Source organism: Dermacentor andersoni, chromosome 4 (assembly GCF_023375885.2).
Source record: "Dermacentor andersoni chromosome 4, qqDerAnde1_hic_scaffold, whole genome shotgun sequence".
Classification (NCBI taxonomy): domain Eukaryota; kingdom Metazoa; phylum Arthropoda; class Arachnida; order Ixodida; family Ixodidae; genus Dermacentor; species Dermacentor andersoni.
This window is the reverse complement of record NC_092817.1, coordinates 184,236,661-184,259,295: the sequence shown is the minus strand read 5'-3', so window position 1 is coordinate 184,259,295 and position 22,635 is coordinate 184,236,661. Positions and strand designations below refer to the sequence as shown.

The 22,635-nt window shown below is 48.7% G+C and overlaps 1 protein-coding gene across 1 annotated transcript in view; it reads right to left on the bottom strand.

Annotated features, from left to right (window-relative positions):
- The window catches only part of LOC129384866 (uncharacterized), a 78,575-nt gene extending 59,081 nt beyond the window's left edge, over positions 1-19,494 (bottom strand). Inside the window, exon 1 of the mRNA XM_055070450.2 lies at positions 19,420-19,494. Coding sequence (XP_054926425.2) covers positions 19,420-19,436 — 17 coding nt within the window. The 5' untranslated portion in view covers positions 19,437-19,494. The remainder of the gene's footprint in view (positions 1-19,419) is intronic.
- Between the last annotated feature and the right edge of the window lie 3,141 nt (positions 19,495-22,635).

The window sequence follows — 22,635 nt, the reverse complement described above, 5'->3', positions numbered from 1 at the left end:
ATACAAAAAGGAAGAGGGCTCGCAAGTTTTTTGCACTGCCATGGCTGTGTGACTGGGTGACGCAAATAGTCTCAGCGATGTGAAAAGGCGTAACCGTTTACAATTTGGTGCGCCGGCTTTGTAGACCATTTTCACCATACACCCGTGGACGCCGCCTTGAATTACGTGGCGGCGAGCCCATTGCTTGCGTCCGCCGGTCTCCGTTCCCTCTGTTTACAACGACAGCACACGAGGTTGTGCGGTGCAGCAAGCTGCTTTTCGGCTTTTGTCACTGACACTGATTACGTGAACGATACGAAAGTTTGGCCAAAGTTTCAGAAGACATCTAAATGACGTGTAGCCATCTTTACGAGAGCTTTACGCACTGTCTAAGTGCTACGATTACAGCTGTGCGGTGCGCGTACTGAAAGGCAGGGCTGAAAATTGTCTTAAAGGACACAGTTCTACGCCGCAGGATCAGGTAGTAAATCAGGATTATTTGTTATTCGCTCTTCATATTTTTTTCCTCATTGACTGCAAATGAATCAGAAGCCAGGGGTTGTCGTGCTTTTTGTTCCGTTATTTATTTTCTACGTAATCACTCGTGAATGTATCGATTGCGCTGGATTTGTTTACGATGAACGCTGAGCCTCGAGTGGCCAGTCGCGCGGCAATTTTTCGTGTGCTCGCCGGCTTCTTTCAAGCTGGGAAAAACACTTCTATGTAGCAAGCATTGAGCAAACGAAAGCTGTATCGGGAGTTTCCATGTTGCTCTATAATTTTCTCGACACTTCTCATACACTTATAATATTTGATAAATTGGTTAATTAATTAAGGCTAATTGTTCAATTAGGCGTAATGAAAAAAATAATCTGAGTATCTCCAAGCGACGGCAAACAAAATTACCTTGGTTCTGTCCAGCTGCATGACATTTTCCTATTTTTAAATAGTGGTTCATGATGCTTGGTACACCCTGTACTTTGCAACCGACGATGGTCTCCTCGAAATCATTTTCAGTGACAATTCGCTCCCCGAAGAGGCAGCACGTATGTCGAGTGAGCTCCTGAACCACGCTTAGCCATATGGTGAACGTGGTTCAAGCCATGGACCTGAGACCTCGAAGAGGTAGAACGTAATGCTCCCGCATTGCTATCGCATTTACCGCTAAATCGCCACTAAATTATTTGCGTGATTCTTCATTTTTGAACACGAAATGCTGCGAGCTGATCAGATTTTGCTATAAAGATTCATGTGCAGAATGCCACAATCGTAAAGGGGCTAACTGGGATGCAGCCTTTTACTCAAGTGTGTTCGCATATTATGTGGGGTTTAAGGTCTTCAAAGAGTACAGTCGGTTATGAGCGATGCGGTTGTGCGGGAATCGGGATTCCTTTCGATCATCTGCTTCTACTTTCGAAGAAATTCAATGCGCACTCTAAACGAGGACAAAGGACCCAGCGACAGGACGGGCGCTAGCTAGCCCCACCAACTAGCTCAAACCAAGGTTCTTCTCGGTCATCTGATGTCTTTTAAAGTGCAACTAAATCAAGAGCAGCGGCGTTTCCGAACTCCACCCGTATTGTAACGCGCCGGACTCTGCGGACGCCACACGGCGGCTCTTGGGGCAAGAGGCGCGGTGCAAGGTTTTGTCTGTTATTTTGAGTGAAGTAAATGAGGTCTATATGTCACAAATTAAGACAGAACGAACATAGCACAAGCTGTCGCCTAATTAAATGTCGCGGGGGATACTTAAATTTCAACTCGTCTTTCAGGGTGGCCAACCGAGGCTTTAGACCACAGATGCATGCGTAGAACGGCCGAACGACAACCTTACACCACTCATTCCCTTGTGAAAGCTGCCGCTTTGAGGCACTTGGCGTGTGCTTTGAGTCGCCTAGCAGCAATTATAAATGTGAGAGTGCGCCAGCTTTCCTCATTCTTTTCTTATGGGAATTTGCATTTTGACACGATATGGGACGTTGCATCGCCTTGGGAAGCGACAGGAAAGCCGCGGCCGGGGTTACGTGTTCAGTATTTAGCTTTGCGTTTGGTGTAGGTATTTACCCATACTAAACGACAGCAGTTAAAAGGCAGCGTTAGCTTGTGGGACTCCCATCCAAACACTTGGGACAGGAAAAATCGTTTTTATTCAAAAGAAAAAAGGTAAGTCTAGGAGCTATTGGAAGCACATTTTTTATTTAGGCTGTCAATATTTTTATAAAGATTCTTCAAGATCTCTAACTTTCATAAAACGAAACAATCATGTTTACAACTCCGCAACTCAGCAATCAAAAATTATATCGTAATTCTGTACATGCATGTAATAGTACACCTAAAGCGGACAAATTTGATGTATTATACATGGCTCTCAAATATACCAATAGCATGTGAGTAGCATTATGGCAACATATTTGTAGAGGTAACGATTTCGCGTAAGATATAACTTAATGTATCAGATTTGTCCGCTTTGGATGTTCTGACGGATGTAATTAAAAAAACTGCAATATGTATTACTGAGCATAGTTACTGATTCTTAAACTTCGTGCTTCTATCCTTTTTTGAAAGTGCCAATTTTCGGCTATTTCTGCAAAAGAATCAAGAGAATAATTCACGATTTCACTTTCAAGAGTCACTATAATTATTTTTTTCTTAAATACACCAAATTTCAATAAAATCTGCCGTCGAGTTATCTCAGAAAAGCATTTCTGCGTTTTACATGTATTTCAATAGGCGACGTTGGAGTTGGGGCCGCGCTGAAGCCCCATCTTCTTAAAATAATTTTTAGTTTACTAGGTAAAACGCATTCGTCAGTGAACGTTATTTCTATGATGCTGGAGAGCTTCACTTTTATGAATTGTTCCTTGCGATATGCCAAGTGACAAGTCCTCCTAGTGATCTTACTGCTTCGCTTCTTGAGCGATTAAACCTACCATCATCACTTACATGCACAATTATGTGCCTAGGGCGCGAGATTCGAGTTAGCTGTGGCCTTGCTGTTTTCATTGCATTTTACTATGTTAATCTTTCAAGTAGCATAAATATTGAATTAGTCAACCGAATCTAAGTTTTTACGAGAACAATAAAGTAGGCTCAGCGTATATTGTAGATATTCACTATTTATGTGCACAATCTTGATCAGGCTTTGACTACAACGAAAAGAAACCAAGGTACTACAACCTATGAAACTACAAGAGATTTAGCTAACATGAGTAGCCGTTTGAATCTCAACGTGCTCTTCCGTAGCGCCTCAGTAGTGCGCTACGGATTTAAGGAAGTGACAGGTTCCTCTTGGTTTTAGTTGTTAAAGACATTAGCATGCAAGAAATGTCGCCAAATTGACACAAAATACGGCCTGTCACAAAACAAAACTATCTGAAATGGCAGAGCTTCAGCAGTTTTGCTTGGCAGCGCGCCGGTTGAGCGCTGTGTCTAGAGAATGTATTGCACCCAATTAACGAATGCAATCATGAAGCACATTTTTTATCGTTTATTTTCACGCTCGAAAAAAATTTCCGAAGTATACAACACATACGATGATAGAATTATGCAACATTCAGTCGCTTCCAAAATCATTGCCCGTTGCAACTAAAGAACGCTGTGACAAATTCCAAATATATATACAACAGAATTTGAGAGCGAAAGAACAGTTAAAAAATATGGGACGAGGAGTCAAAAGTGCACCAACTAGCCCAGTTCAACACACTCCTGCAGAAACAGAATCTGTACAAATTCAGCAGCCAATTACGTTTGCTCATTTCCGTGACGTCACGGTGGAGGCCAGTGTTGTAGCTTCGACGGGCGGGCCGGACCAACACCCTCTCAATATTCTTCAGGCCTCTCCTGACCCTCCTTTCCACACACGCTACGTCACACCATGTGTCCGGCTGCTCGACCGGCACGACCATTCCCGCAAGAGACAGCACAAACGCCAATGCCGACGCCAAATTCCCTGTTCCCAAAGTCCTTGTTCCCGCGTTCGCGACGAACGCGCGTGGAGCGCGCGCACGTGAACTTGAGCGCAGCCGGCGTCTCATCCGGCGTCTGGTTCAGTTGCCTCGCTAGCAGCGTCAGCGGCGTCTGCTACCTCTTCGCCGTGCAACGGTCCTAATGCAATGCAAGTTCCTGTCTTTGTAGACCAGCGTTTTACTGTGTTTGCTTGTGTTTACTTGGACAACCTCTGCAACGTGTACACTATCTTTTCAGTGTGGGTATTCCTTTTGTGGCGTGCATACGTGTACTATCGAAGGAATGGGAAGTTAACCGGCCAGTTCATCGCTGAATGCCTGCCTTGTTGCGGCGAGTGTAACTTCGTGAAATATGGGCCGGTGCTGTGTTCCGGGTGCCGTGGAAACTATGACAGTGGCCCAAAAGTGCGTGTTTACTGCTTTCCGTCAAGCACTAAAGAAAGCATGGTTGCGAGCCATTCCAGGGAAGGATTTCACACCTACAGCGCATTCGAGGGTAAGGCACTGAAACTTTCCTTCAGGGAATTTCTTTAGTCATGAGCTGTTGCTATTGTTATGGGCTGTGACTCCAAGAATGGAAAGTACCCTTCGTAGGCAGTGAGAGCATTTTAAATAAAGTACGGATTGGACAGCAGGCATTTATTTCCGCGGATGAGCACTAGACTGTGCGTACATCTGCATACGAATAACATCTTTACGGACGCTCGAACGAACTTCATTCTCACATGTTAGCTCGTATACCTTGATTATCGTCCTTAGTATAAATTGCGCCTCTTCTGCGTGCTACATTTTTGTCTGTTTGCGTGGCAAATGTGGAAAATGCCCACACTCTTAAGATGCTTTTTACTTAGCGTTTTAGGCAATAGACAGTTCTGACGAGTGGCCTTGCCTCATTTCATTTACTCACGCAGGTATGTGAACTGCACTTCCATGCAGATGACTTCATCATGATGTTGTCTCATCAAGATTAACAGATAGGAAGAACAACAGAGGTGAAGCGTGATAGACTGCAGTTGACGAAGGACGTTGTGCCTTCACTGTTCCCAAACTGTCCAAAATACTTTGCTTCAACGCCAGCACGCAGTGATTCGCCAGACACCAAAAAGCAAGAAGGGAGAACGCTGCGTTGCAGCAGGCTATGAGAATATCCCTTGAATCTAATGAACTCGAACAGAAAAGAAACAAGGTTTCATCATACGTGGAACTGAAAGCTAAGCTGTCTGGAATTTGCAACACATTTTGGACTGTTTCTGTCGATGAACAGTGCATTAGGTTTCCTCTCATTGAGAACGATCCTTCACCTAAAGTGAAATGCGCCTAGATTGTTCTCCCAGGTCTATCACTTTCCGTTTTTCTTAACGGAGTGAAGCTTCAGTCGCTTCCTTGGGGTAGCACTGTGTCAATTCAAGTATGTAACACCTCCAGTCTGTCCTTGTTGCTAGAGGAGATCGAGAAAAACTTCCATGATGTACCTGGAGTGACAAAAGAGTCGAAGGAAACTAAAGTATTGCACTTTGTTCACTTCTTGCAGACGTCATTGAGGACAGTGATACGCCGAAAGAACACACTTCTTTGTTGAAATATTTGGGTGAGCAGATAAAATTTCTTGCGAAGCAGCGTGTGTATGGTCCAGAACTATTGGTATTCGCAAGTATTATGAATTCAATTTCTCCTCATGCCTATCACTTCACAAGAGCTGCATCAAGAGCTTGCCCCATGCTTCCACACTCCGGCGTGTTTGCTCAAATTACAAAGCTGACCCTCTTGTAGACCAAAACCAAACGCACTGCCTTCCCTACATCCGAGAACGAGTGAAGTCAATGCAAGACCATGAAAACACCGTCACCCTGATGATTTGTGAGATCCACATAAAACCATACTTCGACTACAAAGGGGGCACAATAGCAGGATCATCGGTTCATTCCACAAAACCCGCCACAACAGATCATGCGTTCGTTGTACAGTCGCTCCTTTCTGCAAATAAGGACGTCAATCATATACTGCCTGTGAGCAAAATGAGCGCAGAAATTTTGCACGAGCATGCCAAGAACGTAGTCCTAAATGTTGAGAAAATGGGCCGTAAAGTTATCGCTGTAGTAACAAGCAATGCTCTGAACCGTAAGATGATGTCCTTATTTGCTGCAAGCCCTCAAGTGAGCATTGTCTATCCCCATCCACCAGACAACGCTCGTCCTCTTTTCCACGTTGTAGATCCTGTGCATCTGTTGAAGTGCGCCCGGAACAGTTAGATCAACCAGACAAACCACGGAACATGTCTCTATTTCCCTGAAATGGACTTGAGTGGAACCATCCATGCCTGAAGGGCCTCCTCGTATGAAAGCTGCTGCTTTTGCAGCTGTGTGGCAGCTTTATTCTGCAGAGAAATCATCGCTTGTGAAGGCTAGCTACAGATTGAACGCAAAAGCCGTGAATCCAACCTCTTTGGAGCGGCAAAATGTGAAACTCGTCCTGGATGTCATGAATGAGTTCGTGTCAAGTGCACTTAGAACACATGGTTCCGCGTTCAAGATTGCTCAAGCTGAGTCGACCGCTCTTTTCATTGACATTATCCTCACATGGTGGCGAATAATCATTGTTAAAAACACTTGCAAAGGCCAGAGGCTTAGGGACAGCATGTAATATCCTGTAAGGTCTGTTGACGACACACAGTTAGCTTTCCTGAGTGCAGTTGTCGACTGGCTGGACGCTTGGACACGAATTGGCGCCAGCAGTGGCTCGCTGACGAAAGAGACGCACAGTGCTTTGCGACTAACGTGATATTGCCTGGTTGAACTCTCGCGGTACTGTTTGGAGGAACTTCACTTTAAGTACGTCTTGCTGGGAAAGTTTTAGACGGACGCGCTAGAAAACCGGTTTGGCCGTTACCGCCAACTAGCAGGAACACAGAACCACATTTCGGTGCGTCAAATCTACTAATGTGAGAAAAAGCTCCGTCTTCAAAAACTTTTGACATTTCCACGTGACGGAACAGTGTGAAGGGGTCAGTGAAGAACTTGTGGGATGCAACTTTTCTGTGGCTGTCAGTGACGACGATATTGCACGCGCCTACTCCGATATGGATGTCATTGTTTACATTGCAGGATACGCTGCTCATGCTGCTTTAAAGAAGCTTCCATGTTCCATTTGCTTCAGCACACTGGTTATTGATAACCATGAGATTGAAGCGGGAAACACAGCCATTATAGTTAACCTATCAAGAGGAGGGCTGAAACTTCCGCAGCCACGCACAGTGCTTACGGTACGGATGACTAAATTAGTTGCAGAGAAATTGTCTTTCGGAGCCAACGCGAAAGATTTCCTCTCGTGTGGTAATCAGCGTGGTGTTGTGAGTTCGCAGACGATTTCTCTCCTGGAAGAACCAGACATTGAGACATGCGAGAATGTTCACACTGCGCAAACTCTCTTGCGTTTAGTAGTTTAAAACCAATGTAGTTTTAAGCAACTTCTGCAAAGTAAGAAATGACACTATACAAGACAATGCGCAGCAGAAGGCGGCAGCCCGCAAAGCAGCAACGCTGAAGAAAAAGTGAACGCAATAAAAGTGGATGCAAGTTCCTTCTAACTCAATAAAAATGCTTTTGTGGACGCTTCACTGCTGGCGTCTCATGGTTTCTTATTACACTGCTTGGACTAGCTTCACAATGCTTCACTTGTGCACGCAAAGGCGACATATATGGCGTGCCGTAATAGCATTTTGCCCCCAATAACACATCTGGTTGAACTCTGACAGCTCAACGTTACTGTGAGTGCACGCCATTATGCCTGAATGTAAAAATGTTCACAGCGAAGCAGAAGACTTTTTACAAACTTCCATAATGCGCAACATAGTATCGTCGCAGAGCATGTGAAAATGTTTAAATAAGTGAAGAAGCTGGATTACGAGCTCAAAGTGGGAATATTTTTCAGTATATAAGATGTCCTGTAATACAGAAACAAATTATAAAGCAGATAAAAAACAGTATTAGGTATGCACAAACTACACCATTTCATTTTTTTGTGGTAACTACGAAAGAAAATGAACAAATTACTGTATCAGACAGTTTGGAACTTCTTGGCAGCTAAGTGCGGCAGTACCCTAACTGCAGTGCAAACGGGTGCAACGCTTTGAAATAGCGAAGCGCAGCACCGGCACAGTCACTTGGCGTGACGTCATGCGACCGGTGGAGAGGCCTTGAAGAATATTGAGAGGGTGTTGGGCGCACGCGGGACCTGCGGCATGAGGCCCGACGGCCTGGCGCGAAGCGCCGCGACAGAAGAGCCGGACTGCGCGAGTCGAGGGCCAGACAGTTTATTCCGGAGAGGGGAGAGGAAATGCATCAGGGCACACTTACAGCTTTAGGCGTGGAGTGGCGCCAGCGGTCATAACCATTCGAAGCCGAAACTGGATACCGAACAGGATGTTATATCACCTCTCCCATGAAAGAAAAATGCGCCACTCTCTCCTCGCCTAAGAAGCAAGAGTCACGGCTTACAGACGAATACAGAAGTGTAAGCACTTATACAATGACTAAGGTGTGATTTCTGACCATGTAACATATATACATTTTTGTTGGCGTTGTCCAAATGGATAAATAAATGCAATGGAAATGCGCCACACTACATGCTATGGGTTATTAACTTTTAAGTGAGTTGGGACTAGAGACCACATGTGCTCACCTTAACACAAGTGCTTGGTGATGACATATTTATACAATAGAAAATTCAGGTACGTGTACCTATCACAGACTTTTTTTAAGCAGGCATCTTTGGCTTCCCAATTTTTAAAGAAACAAGCATACAACATAAAGACCGAAAATGAACACAAGTTCATGAACACAATTGCACTGCAGTTCTGAAGAGTGCACTTCTTGGGAGGAAAATGATGAAATGCATACTTGCACATACATATCATACATGACAAGAGTTCACTAAGTACAGCAAGCAATGCAAACATCCGTGTGCCCCCTTGGACAACACTGATGTGTGGCTCATTCGCTCTGAGCCTGAGTCGAGACAGCTCTGTGGCTGTCGTGGATTGTCGTGTAGCCGCTGGAAAACAAACGCAGCCAACTGACAAGGAGTCGCTGCATTCATTTCTTGGTCTCATGTGATACTGCGCTAAACTGATGCCCCGGTACGCTGAATTGGTAGAGCATCTTAGAAAAGTTCTAAAGCAAGGACAATCTTTTGCCTGGGATCAGGATACTGAATACAGGTCGCGACTCTCCGCCATGCCGTTGAGCGCCATCTTGAACCCGCCGGGTCGAGGGGGACGCCATCTTGGCGTTGCGTCGAGAGGCGCTGGACAGACGAGCTGTTGAAAACTTGAAGTTCCCTGTCAACTTGCTCCACGCTTCGTCCGATTTCCTCGGCTTTCTTGTGCTTGAGGGATGATCCTTCGTAGAGAAATCTTTCTCGTATTCTTGCTGATGAGACGTCTTGCAAGATTTCGTCTATGATTTCGTCGCGAAGGGACTCGTCGTGCCAAGCGCTGGACGCACAAGCAGGCGCTAGCCATTTAAGGCGGCGACAAAGTCCTGAAAGGTTTCCCCGGGTAGCTGATTTCTGTCCTTGAAGACATTACGGTGGACTAGGGGATTGGTGCATTCTTCATAATGCAGGTCGAAGATGCGAAGAGTGTCTTTGAACGTTGTAGTTGTCAGGTCCGTTTGCGACGCGAGGTCGTAGTAGAGACGCTGTCCCTCAAAGCCTCAGTTAGTAAAATGGCTTTCTTCCTGTCGTCTTGTAGTGCCTCGCCACCGGTCGCCTCGAGAAACGTGCAAAACGAACGTGTACACGTGAGCAACAGTACCGCAGGAGTACCGGGTAGGGCAAGGAAAGGCGGCATGGGGGTGCGAACGCCTTGCAGGGCACCAAGAACAAAGGAGGGGAAGTTGAGGTGGAAGAGGCGTCTTGCATGCCGGAAACAGTAGAGGCGCAGAAATGGGACGTAGGCAAGTCGCAAGGAGCTAGCAGGAGAAACGGTTTACCTCGTCGCCAGTTTGTAGTATGGGGCTCTTGCATTGCCCAGGGGGCGCTGCGAAAAAGGTGCTAAAAAGCGCCCTCTGTCCTAAAATGGGTCGTACCAAGCTCGGTCGTCTGCTTCGGAAAGCACGTTTACAATATGGACCCGCCACTTTCGGTTGTGTTGTATCACGGCCTGCAGCGAATATCGGGCGCCGAAGATTTTTTCAGGAGTGGCACGCTGCGTAAAGGCAAGAAATTATGCAGTGCCGAATACGTGTATGCCGTTCAAGAATTAAGCGGCGAAGTTTCAGCGCGGTGTCAATCGCAAGTGAAGCGAGTCGCGTACGAAGTGGAACTTCAGGTAAGGTTTGCACGCTGCTAGATTCAGGCGCACAAACGCGAGGAAATGCTTGCTATAAATGAATCCACAGCAGCGATAAGCAGACATCATGTGTACGGAACTGCTCGAGCACACGACGGTACGCGCCGCGACGGCAGCGGTCTTTCAGCATGCCGCGATGTACGAACTGCTCGAGCGCACGATCGTACGCGCCGCGACGGCAGCGGTCTTTCGACATGCCGCGAAACGGCGGGTCTCCTGCAATCTTTGTTGACTGCATGCCGCTAAACAAGTAGTTATGACTGCGTTGTAGTAGCGGCCATCTGTCCCTTTTAGTGGCTGGTAATAACTGATGCAATGCATATGAGCTCGCACGTACGTGCGAATCGCGCTGCAGCGCGAGCTCGTGCGCTGCTCGCTTGATGTAGCCTTTAATGACAACGCTCGAAAATCGATCTGCTGTAATCAATACTATCTTGCTGCGCTGCCTCAACATGCTGGCTTGAGGTCAAGTATGAGCACGTTTAACTCTCTAACCTGTGCTGCTCGTAGTGGGGTAGTGAATTGTCACCGAATCAGCCCGGCCATTTGTGGTCGTTTGCACACACCTGGGCACTTCAACACTTCGCACCGGTCGAATTATTAATTGTCGCTGTGGCCGGGTTTCGAATCGTGAATCACCAGCCATGCCTGCTGCTATGTCGGTCTGCCGTCGGGACTGTAGGCGCAAAAGACCGAATTTCAGAACGCAGATCTATAATCAAGCAAGCTTCAAGACAAGTGAAGCAGTCAGCATGGCGCGAAGTTTCGCTTACCCAGCGCGACGAACTGCAGTTATACAGCGCGCCCGACGCTCCGCTTCGTGAGGCCTTGAAGGGAAACGATAGAATCGGATGTTGGGATTCAGGCCTTCTTGTTCATGGCAGCCCACGACGCAGCAGTATCGACGGTAACGGTTTTTCGATGCTGAGCTAGGTCCCTCCGGATCGGCGTCGCCGATTCCTTCTGCTTCCAGCATTAAGTCCGACGGCACACGGAGAGTCCGTTTTCGTTAAACTATAGGCTGCGACCAGCTCGCAGCGTGGTCGACGTGGTCTGTGAGAAGTGACGAGCCTTTACGCACTCGCAACAGGGCAGAAAAAAGTGCGATCGACGCAAAACTCGGCCTAGAAACGTGCTTCGCCACAGCTAGGGCTCAATACGACCCAAGCTGGTACGACCCAGATGTCGTTTCCCGCGCCGCCACCAGGCGCCGCTACTATACCTCAAGCTCCAGCGCGAGACGCCCATGTGAATGGCCACGGAACGCGCTGTACAGCTGGCACAAGGGGAATGCGAGCAGTGTGCAGGCAAGAACCGGCGTGCGCGGCAGCAAAACGGCATGGGAGCGTTGATCCTCGTCGCCCTTTTGTACTAGGTGAACGGCGACGGAACGCGTTGTGGCAACCGGACGTGGCACAGGTACAGCAAAGTGGTACAGCGCTAGCGGCGTCCGGGCAGGATAGGGCACTCGTAGTAGTACAAAATAGGTTCATCCTCGTCGCCAGTTTGTAGTAGCTTCGACGGGGCGGACTCGCCACCAGGTGGCCGAGCTGAACGGACGTGTGCCTTTCCGTCTCCGACAGTCACTGTCTTCCTTCTGTTACTTTGGTCCTTAGGGCCCAAAAGCCGCATCGACCGTGGCCATGGATGACCCAGGGGCAGCTTTGAACGTTCCATTACCCGAGGACTTGGAGTTACAGCAGTTTGAAGACACCCTCACGCCAGAGGATGCGCCAACCGTAACGAGCACCTCGACCGACGCCATGGTAGACACCACCGCTTCGAGCACGACGCCGCTACGTCCAGACGTGAATCCATTCGCTCCACTTGATGAGCCTGAGCCGCCAAGGGGAAGAAAAGGCAAGTGCGATGATTTACTCGTCTCAAGCCTACTCATTGTACCCACCGCCAAGCATGGGCAGAAACGCGCACGCGGAACACTGTCCGCGATAGCTGCAGCTGCAGACGCTAAACCCAAGGCTGCGTTTCGTCATGGCGTCTCTCGCTACAACAGCAACGGGACGCCAGAGTTTAACGCGTATGACTCGGACTCGGCGTCTACTCACGAAGATGACAGCGAACAAGGAGCATGGAAGACCGACACATATAAACGCCGCGATCCAGGGAAGAAACAAGCGAACGCGCGCGCTCAACGCCGTTCATACGCTGACACTGTGATCCTAAAACCTCAAGAGCAATGCAGAATCATGGATGAAAATTTCATTGTTCTTGATGAGGCAATCTAGAATCACATTCACAACGCTCCCTCAACGCATGAAAGGGAACCTGACCCGATCGTTGAGATCAGATATTTGGACAGGAGTAATAAAATAGCGGTTGACACCGACGATCGCGACACGCGAAATGCCCTTCTGACTTTAATACAGCTTCCAATAAATGACAAGCCAACTGCATTTCAAGCATACGAGGCCATACAAAAGGATCAAATCAGGGGCATTATCCGGAACGCAGGAGGAATGACTGCTTATGATGAACCTTATGATGAACCTTATGAGCTTATGATGAACCTGAACTGTCGGAAGTGCGACATTATCAGCGCTCGCCCCATTGGGGAGAAACGCACAGCTGTAGTCACTTTTAAAGGGACTAGCCTTCCATACAAAATCGGGCTCATGTTTTTCACAATAGGAGTCTACCCGTTTAAGTCGCAGGTCTACGATTGTGAGACGTGCCACAAATGAGGACACGGAAAACAGCATTGTCCGAATTTTAACAGCCCGCGTTGTGCCACATGTGGCGGAAAGCAGCATCGCAGTTACGAGGTCTGTCCCAACCAGGGGCCGAAATGCCGCAATTGCGGGGGTAAACACCTTGCAACTGCTCGAGACTGCACCCAGCGCATAAAGATCAACAAACAGCTGCGCGTGAAGTCAAAACGCCCTCAGAAGCAATGCCAGAACTCCATGGGGTCACAACCGCAAGCTCATGAGCGCCCTGAAAAGACAGTGACCATGAGACACGACTTATACACTGGGCCTCCCCGCGCTCCATCAACATCAACTCCTGCGATACCGCCGGTAAATAAACCACTTTTCGACCACAGCAAACATACCTTTGCTAATGTCGGTCAAGATGGCTAACAGCGAAGCGTTAGAACACGCGAAAGCGAGTCACGACAAAATTACAGGTCAGTCTGTCCCCGCGTCACTCTCAGCATATGAAGGTGCACGTGTTCACGGACAAGTCCACGAAACTACCTCTCGAGCCCTCACTGTCGGGGCACCAGAGCAGAGCCAGAATAAGCTGCTAGAAACGCAGCCAAAACCAGAAATTCAGCCTGACTACGAAGCCATCTTCTCTGCACGTCTGGCACAAATGGAACACAACATCATGTCAAGGGTACAAACGATGATAGAAAGAGCTATCGAAACATGCGTTCGCACCGTCACCGTCGCTCCGTCGGCCTCTCCTAATGCTCAATGGAACGCTCTCCTTCGGAGGTCTTACCACGGCTGCATCAGTTAATACGGCGCCTTTGCTGCCTGTACAGACAGCTCCGACGCAGATGGCTCACACACAACATGGCTCAGCTAATCACTCAAGTTAATGTTCGCGGTCACGGTCGGGATGTGCGGGGAGCCATCCCGACCGTGATTCAGTGGAACTGCCGCTCCCTCGAGAAGAAAAAAGCAGACATGATTTTACGCTGGGGCCTGTCTCATAACAGAGTCAGACCCGCCGTTCTGGCATTGCAAGAGGTGAACTGCTTCATGCCACGCTTACCATACTACGAGGGCTATGGCTTCCCCGAAAACACCGACACACCTGTGTGCACAGCTGTGTATGTGGATCGAAAACTCACCCACACAAAGCTCGACACTGAACCTTGGTGTTCGAATATTAGAGACTTTTAGCGTGTCCGGTATTCCGGCAAGTACGGGCGGTTTGCCGGTTTAGCGGGGGCGTAAACGTTAGCGGCCAGACTGGTGGCGCCAGCTGGTGGTGCAAAGCTCTACCACACAAACACAGAGCTAATTACTATATTCTGCTTACCTGCTGGTGTAAATATTCGACAGTGACGTAATCGTGTTCACAATTACGCCGCTGCCAAAAATTTGCACCACTAGCGAAGCAGGATATAGTGGGTTACTGCAGTTTTAGCTCTGTGTTTGTCTGGTTGAACTCTACGCTACCAGGCGGCTGCAGCGATCTGGCTACGCCCCCGTAAATCCGGCAATTCGCCCAAACCGCTCCCGTTTACCGGAATAGCGGACAGGCTAAAAGTATCTATTGCTAACGTTACTGGATGCCGGATTCAACTCACGCCCGAAAGAATAATCATTGTTTTTTCCTTGTACATACGTCCAGAAAACGCACGAAGGAAGACTAAGCGCGCCTCGGTAGACTTTAGCTACATACAACATTTTCGGAAGATCTATCCCAAGGATACAATTCCAATCTGTGGAGACTTCAATGCTCAACACGTAGCCTGGAAATATAATAAGTGCAGCCCACGCGGTCGTCGTATCATGGAAGAGTTTGACCATTATGGACTATCGCTCCTTAATCTGCCGCAATCCCATACGAGGCTCGGACAGGACACAAGGCAAGCAGACACGACGCCAGACCTAACATGGTCCTCGAGACCCAGAACCCGCCAATGAAAACTTCTAGAGGACCCTCTTGGCAGTGACCATCTTCCAATTGCCATCACAGTGAGAACAAATGGTTACTCGTGCCACCCGTCATCTTACAAACGGGGTTGTACGATTACGCACAGGGACAAATATCGGATGCTGCTAGAAGAAAACGGCCCAGTTAACAATCTTGACTCCTTAACGCAAGCTATGACGCGTGCCAAGCGCACAGCAACTAAGACGCTGCGGGTTTCTCCGGACCAACCTGACCCGGATAGGCACCTCCTGCATCTATGGAACCGCCGGCTCAGACTTCTGTCTTCTTATCCAGCGAAGGGTTGCCCCCGGACACTACGAACTAAACTACGCTTTTTACAAGAGGAAATCGAGAAGTATACGGTAGAGCTAGCTTCCGAGCATTGGATGCAGGTGTGCGAGCAACTCAACGGATCGACTAGTTCAAGCAGGGCGTGGGCTATATTGAGATCTCATCATGGGCACCGTAAAACCTCAGACGCCGCAGCCCGTGTTGCCTTAAAAGAAGGCATCACCAATGCCGAACTCGCAGAGAAAGCGGCAGATATATTTTTCCCCTGTCAAATAGTACCATAAATAGAACCTATGCGAGGGACGGTGATCAAGACGGACACGATGATCTAAACCAGCCCTTCACGGCCAGCGAGCTTGAAGACTCCATACGCAGAATGAACACCCGTGGCGCACCAGAGGTTGATGGAATCACGGCAGCGCACATCCAAAATTTTACCGAAGGATGCAAAATTACTCTTCTGCCGGAGTTTAACCGTATATTGAAAGAAGGAACTCTCCCACGAGAATGGTGCCACTCTATTGTCAAGCCTATTCCGAAACCGAACAAACCACCGAACCGCCTAGGAAACTTAAGACCAGTTTCGCTCACGTAATGTCTGTGCAAACTTTTGGAAAGCACGGTGAACGCAAGGTTAATATGGTGGTTGGAGGTAAATTGTCTTCTGCCTCACACTCGGTACGGTTTCCGGCCTCGTCTTTCTACTCAGGATATTATGCTCCGCCTAAAAGAGGACGTGCTCGATGTCTCGTACTCGTGTCCTCACATAGTTGTTGGGGTCGACATCAGGAAAGCTTTCGATAGCCTTCTCCACGCCTCTATCATGCAGGCGATACAAGAAGTGGGCATCAAAGGCAACACAACTTTATTGCTGCGTTCCTGCAAGACAGAACGTTTCAAGTTCAAGTAGGCAGCGACCTCAGCTCCTATCATCATAACGGGGTTTGAGTCCCACAGGGAGCCGTAATCTCTCCAACATTCATAGTAAAATATTTAGCGCGCACAATTGACAAGGACACAGTGAAGGGGGACACACGAGCGCTTTTTACAAGAGGACAAGGAAACTGTGTCCTTGTCAATTGTGCGCGCTAAATATTTTACTATGAATTAGTACCGATTCGCCCAACTATCAGTTCTGCTGCTCTCCAACATTATTTAACATCGTCTTAGCTGCTCTTCCTGCAAAACCAGAGACAATCACAAGCACTGAGCACGCTATCTACGCAAAATATGTGACGCTGTGGACTACGCGAGGTTCCCTAGGAGAACAAGAGACAGCCTTGCAGACGGCGTTGAATACCATCGAGAGCTTCACGAGGGAGATAGGGCTTACGCTAGCACCGGAGAAAACCGAGTTTGTCGTTATCCATGGTGGGAAAAGGTCAAAGCCGAAGGACGAGGAGAAAGCCGGCGTCCACCTCTCGATTGGACAGATACCCATTCTAAGGAAGAGGGTCATCCGCATACTCGGAATGTTTTCAGACGAGCAGTGTATATCCATAACGTGGTACAATAAAACAGTAAAGGTCACCAAGCAGGTCACTCAAATCCTCCGCAGGATTTCCAAGCGTACAAGGGGCGTTAAAGAAAAAGAAATGAGACATTTTGTGCAGGCTTTCCTGCATTGTCGCATCCTGTAGGCGCCCCTTTTCGCTCCATCACTCGAACACAGCTACATACTCTGGAACGCCTCAACAACGAGGCAAGGAGAGTAATGACAGGATTGCCAAAGTACACGCCAGTCCCTGCACTCAAGAGCTGGGTGACATCGCTGATCTTATTTCAACGCACGAGCATACTCATGTGACACGCCTCAAGTCCACAAACGCAGGAAGGGCCACATTGGTTAAAATTGGGCACGACATCTCTAACCTTCCGGCGCTTCCACGGATATCTCCCCCTTCGGAGCACGTACCAATTGCGGATCCCAAGCCACTGCCGAAGAACATGGGAAAAGATCAATTGGCAAGAAGAAAGGCCCACGCCAAACGCCATAAGAAATATACGCACCAACTACGTGAGGGGGGCAGCGACAACTCTGGCAGGTGCCATATAGTCTATGTGGATGCTTCTATCGGAGGACCAGAGGAGGAGCTACGGCGTGGACAAATATGGAAGCAACCGTACGGGGCAGTAAACTCCCCCTCACAAGACATGTCGTTCAAAGCTCTACGGCAGAACTGTATGCCATCCTAGATTTTGCCAAGCATGCTGAACACACTGCCAACAAATTTCCAAGAGAGGCTAAGCATCACTACAGAGTGTTTACGGACTCTCAAAATGCCTTTACAGCTTGCCAGGACACTCATACAACCACTGCTGTGGTCCAACAACTCCGCCTCCACGTGCGTCGCCTGCGTGACCAAGGTCATGATTTTCAGTTACACTGGATCCCGAGGCACAGGGGTATACCAGGAAATGAACGTGCCCATCGACTAGCGCGCGCCACGCTACTATCCGCGCAGTCGAAACCGCCCGAACAATTACTGAACAACGTACCTGAAGACACGGAAATACAATCAGTGGTACGATCCCATGGAAGCAATAGCCGAAGCCAAGCGGCACCGGAGCAGCTACCTCTTCAATACGTCCAATCCCATGGATATTCCTCCCCTTCCCTCCCAGGCTGCTACTCGTCGGCAGCAGGTTCTGCTCCGGCAGGTACAGACTGGCACCCTCCTTACTCCCTTCCTCGTGCAGCGTTTTCGCAGAAAGGAGGACCCTCGTGGCCTGGAATGTTCGCGTGCGGGTACCTGCAGCCCCTGCAACACCGGGGCGGACCTCGAACACTTAATTTGGGACTGCCCGCTGTATTCTGGCCCCAGGCAAAGGGCCCTTGCTTCGCTCCCAACGTAATGGCGACCAACCTCCCTACAGACCTGGGCGCTAGCGAGACACTGCAGTGCTGCGACCGCCAACGAGCTCTGGCGGTCACTGTGCGAATTCTTGGATGATCCTGAGGCTCCAGCCACTGGGACCAGGCTTCTTCATCTTGAGCGTACCAGCGAAAGCATCAGACCCCATGATGTAGATAATTAAGTCCCACATTGTTTCCCTTACCTTCTCACTCCCGCCACTACCCAAGCCAATTCACCGCAGCCTTTTAAGGGCAAAAAATATGAATAGCGACGTGCAAACAACAACTTCGACGGGGCGGCCGGACGCAGGACCTACAGCCTGGCGTGAAGCGCCGCAAAAGATGAGCCGGACTGCTCGAGTCGAGGACCACACAAAGAATCGGTTTATTCCGGAGAGAGGAGAGGAAATGCATCAGGGCACACTTACAACGTTAGGCGCGGAGTGGCACCAGCGGTCGTACCCATTCGAAACCGAAACTGGATACGGAAACAGGATATTACAGCCAGCTTTTAAATTCAGCGAACTTCGGGAGCCGTTCTTCAACGTGAAGGCGGCGGAGATAGAGAGAGCTTAGGCTACCCACTTCCCAGTGGACAGGCCAAGCACCCTCAAAAGGAGCAACACATTTGTTTCTTTCAATGTATTTCAGTTCAACGTGTTCAATGCAGTTCAACGTGTATTGTTAGCAAACCACTAGCGCCCTTGTAGAAGAGCTCTTTATGTTATGCGGCAGCAAGAGATTGTGAAGTCCAAACGCACGTATAGCCTAGAAATTCTGGGGCCGAATTTACAGCAGCTTTTGTTTGTAAGTGCTCTATTTCGTTGTTCTGCCGGCTTCTCCAGTGATATGTCAAACATCAAAATTGGCTGAAATTTTCTCTTACGAACAATTATAGGGTAAGACTGTGAATGCGGTTCCTTGTGGTTCGCAGCGTCTGGAACGTTCCAAGTTGCGGCGTCCTCATCGGCATGGCGAGGACTTTAACAAGGGAACACACGACATGTTCCCTTGCTACTTAAGGAAATAAATACCGAGCATGTTTTACCAAGCCTAGACTTGTGTTTACTACCGCTATCCTTGCGTTTTGCCTAATACACAGGAATTCCGGGGATCCACTCAAACTAAGAATATATTTTCAGTTAGCTTGAATGATGTTCTCGTACTTGCCATCATTAAGGACGGTTCCACTCGAGTGCGTTTAACACGTTCTCGACGCTAAGCGATAGGGAACCAAGATTGAACTTTTTAACAGAAAAGTACGAGTGCGTTCTCACTGCGTCTAAAAGTAAGGATTGAAAGGTAGAAGCGAGCATAGCAACATTAGCAAAGGATTGACTCACGGCGTGCCTGAAGTCATTCTTGGGCCGCCGTTGAAAGTGCAGTGATGTGAACAGAACGCTTACCGAGACTTCGTCTTCCTCGTCTGCACTGCTATCAGCAACAGCTGTTCACTAACAGTGGCAACATAACTCTATGGGGTATTGGTGAGCAAGCGGGAAACATTTATTGACTGAATTCCTTTGTTACTCTGAGGATGCCTCCATGGCCAAATTTATCGAAAATCAGGGAGCAAAAAAATTGCACATAGATTGTCGACGCCGGTGCTGTGCTCGAAAGTTCATGGCAATAGCATTGTGTCCTTGGCGCGCAAGACATTTCAAGGCAGAATGCACTCCTGCAAGCCTTCGGTATCTGGTGTTGGAAACTAGCGGCGGAGTTATTGCCTGCTGACTGCCACTTCCACAAGAGGCGCTCAATTGTCAGACTGGCACCAAGAAGTCAAAACATTCATCATGGTGCCCAGTAGAAGCTAGAAAGACTCTGTACTGGTGTACATCAAAAGTCGCAATTTCTCCAGAAAGGCGAAACATCGATTGCGAGAACAAATTAGTAGACAGTTATACGAAGTAAGGATAGTAGTTCTATCGGCCGTGCAAAGTTGTAGAAATTTGCGTACTGAATTAAGCATGGTGTCAGCGCGCACAGGCCAACATGAACACATCGCACTCAATGACCACGGACACACTCTGTAAAACCGCTGACGTGAGCAAGCGCGGCATGGCGTGGCAGCAGCAAGAGCGAAGTGACTTCGTGCTGTAGATCTATAGCCCAAACTACACGAATGCGCTTGCGGACGCGCGCAAGTTGGCGTCTACGCGCCTGGCGTCTGCCGCGCTTCGCGAGGAATGGTGCTTTGCGTCCACAGAACGCGTGACAGCGGGCGCTCACTGAGGTCACTCATAGACGCTCTGGGAAGACTCCACTTAGTACTTTTGTTGCTGACTGTGTTTCAAAACGCTTTGATATTTATAAACGTAACTGTTATATTTTGAGTGCCATTAGATCTGCACAAAAAGTAAAGGTTGAGCTTTTAAAGGGAAGCTTTCTTTGCCTCTTCTTTCGACTTTCCCACTGTTGCTGCTGCTTCTGATGCTGCTGTGGGCTGCTGCTGTCGCGCACACCACGTCGGGCGGTGGTTCACATCGTGTAGACAGGCGCGAGTAAGAGAGGAAAGGCGGCGGGAGAAACTCGTTTTCGCCCCACTGCGTCGAATGTGCATTGCATGGATGGATGGATGGATGGATGGATGGATGGATGGATGGATGGATGGATGGATGGACGGATGAATGGATGGATGGATGGATGGATGGATGGATGGATGGATGGATGGATGGATGGATGGATGGATGGATGGATGGATGGATGGATGGATGGACGGACGGATAAATGGATGGTTGTTATCAGCATCCCCTTTGGAACGGGGCGGTGGGTTGCGCCACCAAGCTCTTGCCTACCTAGGTAAAAAAAAATGATGAACTCCCACATTCTCGCCGTAAGTACGGTAACTCCTTGAGTCAGAAATGGCAATCACCTTCGACGGCCCCACCATCCCCAAGAACGCGCTTTTTGCCGGAGGGGAATTCAATTGCTACCCGTATCGACCAACGAGGCAAGTGTGCTACATCTGCTGCCAACAAGGCTACCGCTCGGATGTCTGCCCCACGCCAAATATCAAGGCATACAGGCACTGCGAAGCACAGAGCCCACCGGAGAACCACCAATGCCAAACCAAGTGCCTGGTCTGCGGAGGCGATCACGCTACAGGAACCAGAGACTGCAAAGACAGACTGAAGAAAGGCAGCGAGGTATGGGGCAAGCAGCACGTGCGGCAACAACACAACAGCAGAGGAAAGGAGCGCGGACGCCAGCCGAGATGGTTCAGCTCGGAGGGAGAACGGAGCCGATCACGGAGCCGATCACAGGGCGGATCACGGAGCCGATCACGGAGCAGATCAAGGAGCCGATCCCGAGACTGTTCACAGAGCCGATCAAGGAGCCAATGCCGGTCCTACCCACCCCTGCCTCCCCCGGCCATCAAGGGAGGAGGGAACCAACAGAAGAAGACACTCAACGGCGGCACGATGGTAAGCTGGGAAGCAGGCCCTCCCAAATCTTTGTCTCCGCACTCGGGTGTAGACACTAAGGATAGCGAACATGAAAAACTAAGAAAACAAAGCCCTCAAGCTCAAGTTAGAGTAACAGGACGCGAAAATTAACAGACTAATGCAGGAGATACAGGAAATGAGGTCAGGTAGCCTTTCCAGGCCGCAGACGCCGCCATCTCCCCCGCCTAATAACCAACCAACAGAAATCAACCTGACTCAAGTTGTGGCAGAAATGCAGAAAATGATGCAAGTACGGCAGTAAGTACTACTGCAAGGTGACGAGATCCGCACCATGCGCAAACAGAAAATTACGGAAGCAATCAAAGACAAATTCAATCAAAGACGTCCGCTAGAAAACTACAGCGCAAGAGACGACTCCGAGAATTACCCATGGACAGAACAACACAAGGAAAGAAATAAGAAAAATTAGAAATATGGCAGTGGAACTTCAGAGGATACAAGAGAAAACAGGGGTTACTACAGCAATACGTTATTAAGCAATTAACTCCACCTGACGCGATCGCCCTACAGGAGACGGGTAAAACCCCCGTCTTGCAGGGATATACGTGTTATGAAAATCCAGGGGAAGGGAATAGGACAGCAATCCTAGTAAACAAGGCACTAATAGCCATAGCACATGATAGGATAGGCGACACCGAGATACAACACACCATAGTAGAGATAATCCCAAAAAAGAAAAGAAGGGGAGGAAGTACATTCGTAGTTAAAGTATACAGCCCCCCAGGCCAACGAAAAGTAAAATTTGACACGCTCTTTAGAATGGCGAACAAACTAGCCAAAGGGAACGCACTAGTCATCCTAGGGGACTTATCGCGCGAGAAACCAGCTGGGGATACAAAACCACAGACAAGAAAGGTCGAGCAATAACCGAGGCAGCGGTTATTGGGAAGCGGTTATTGGGAAACTGTGGGAAGCGAGAAGAGGGCTCACGAAAAGGTGGAGTAAGCAAAAATACAACAGAAAGCTCAAGCTAAAATCGCAGAAATCACGATGAAGGCAGAGGAATACGCGATGCAGCTAGCTGAACAGAATTGGCAACAATTCAGTGACTCCCTAAACGGCACCCTGGGCAAGGCAAAGACATGGTGC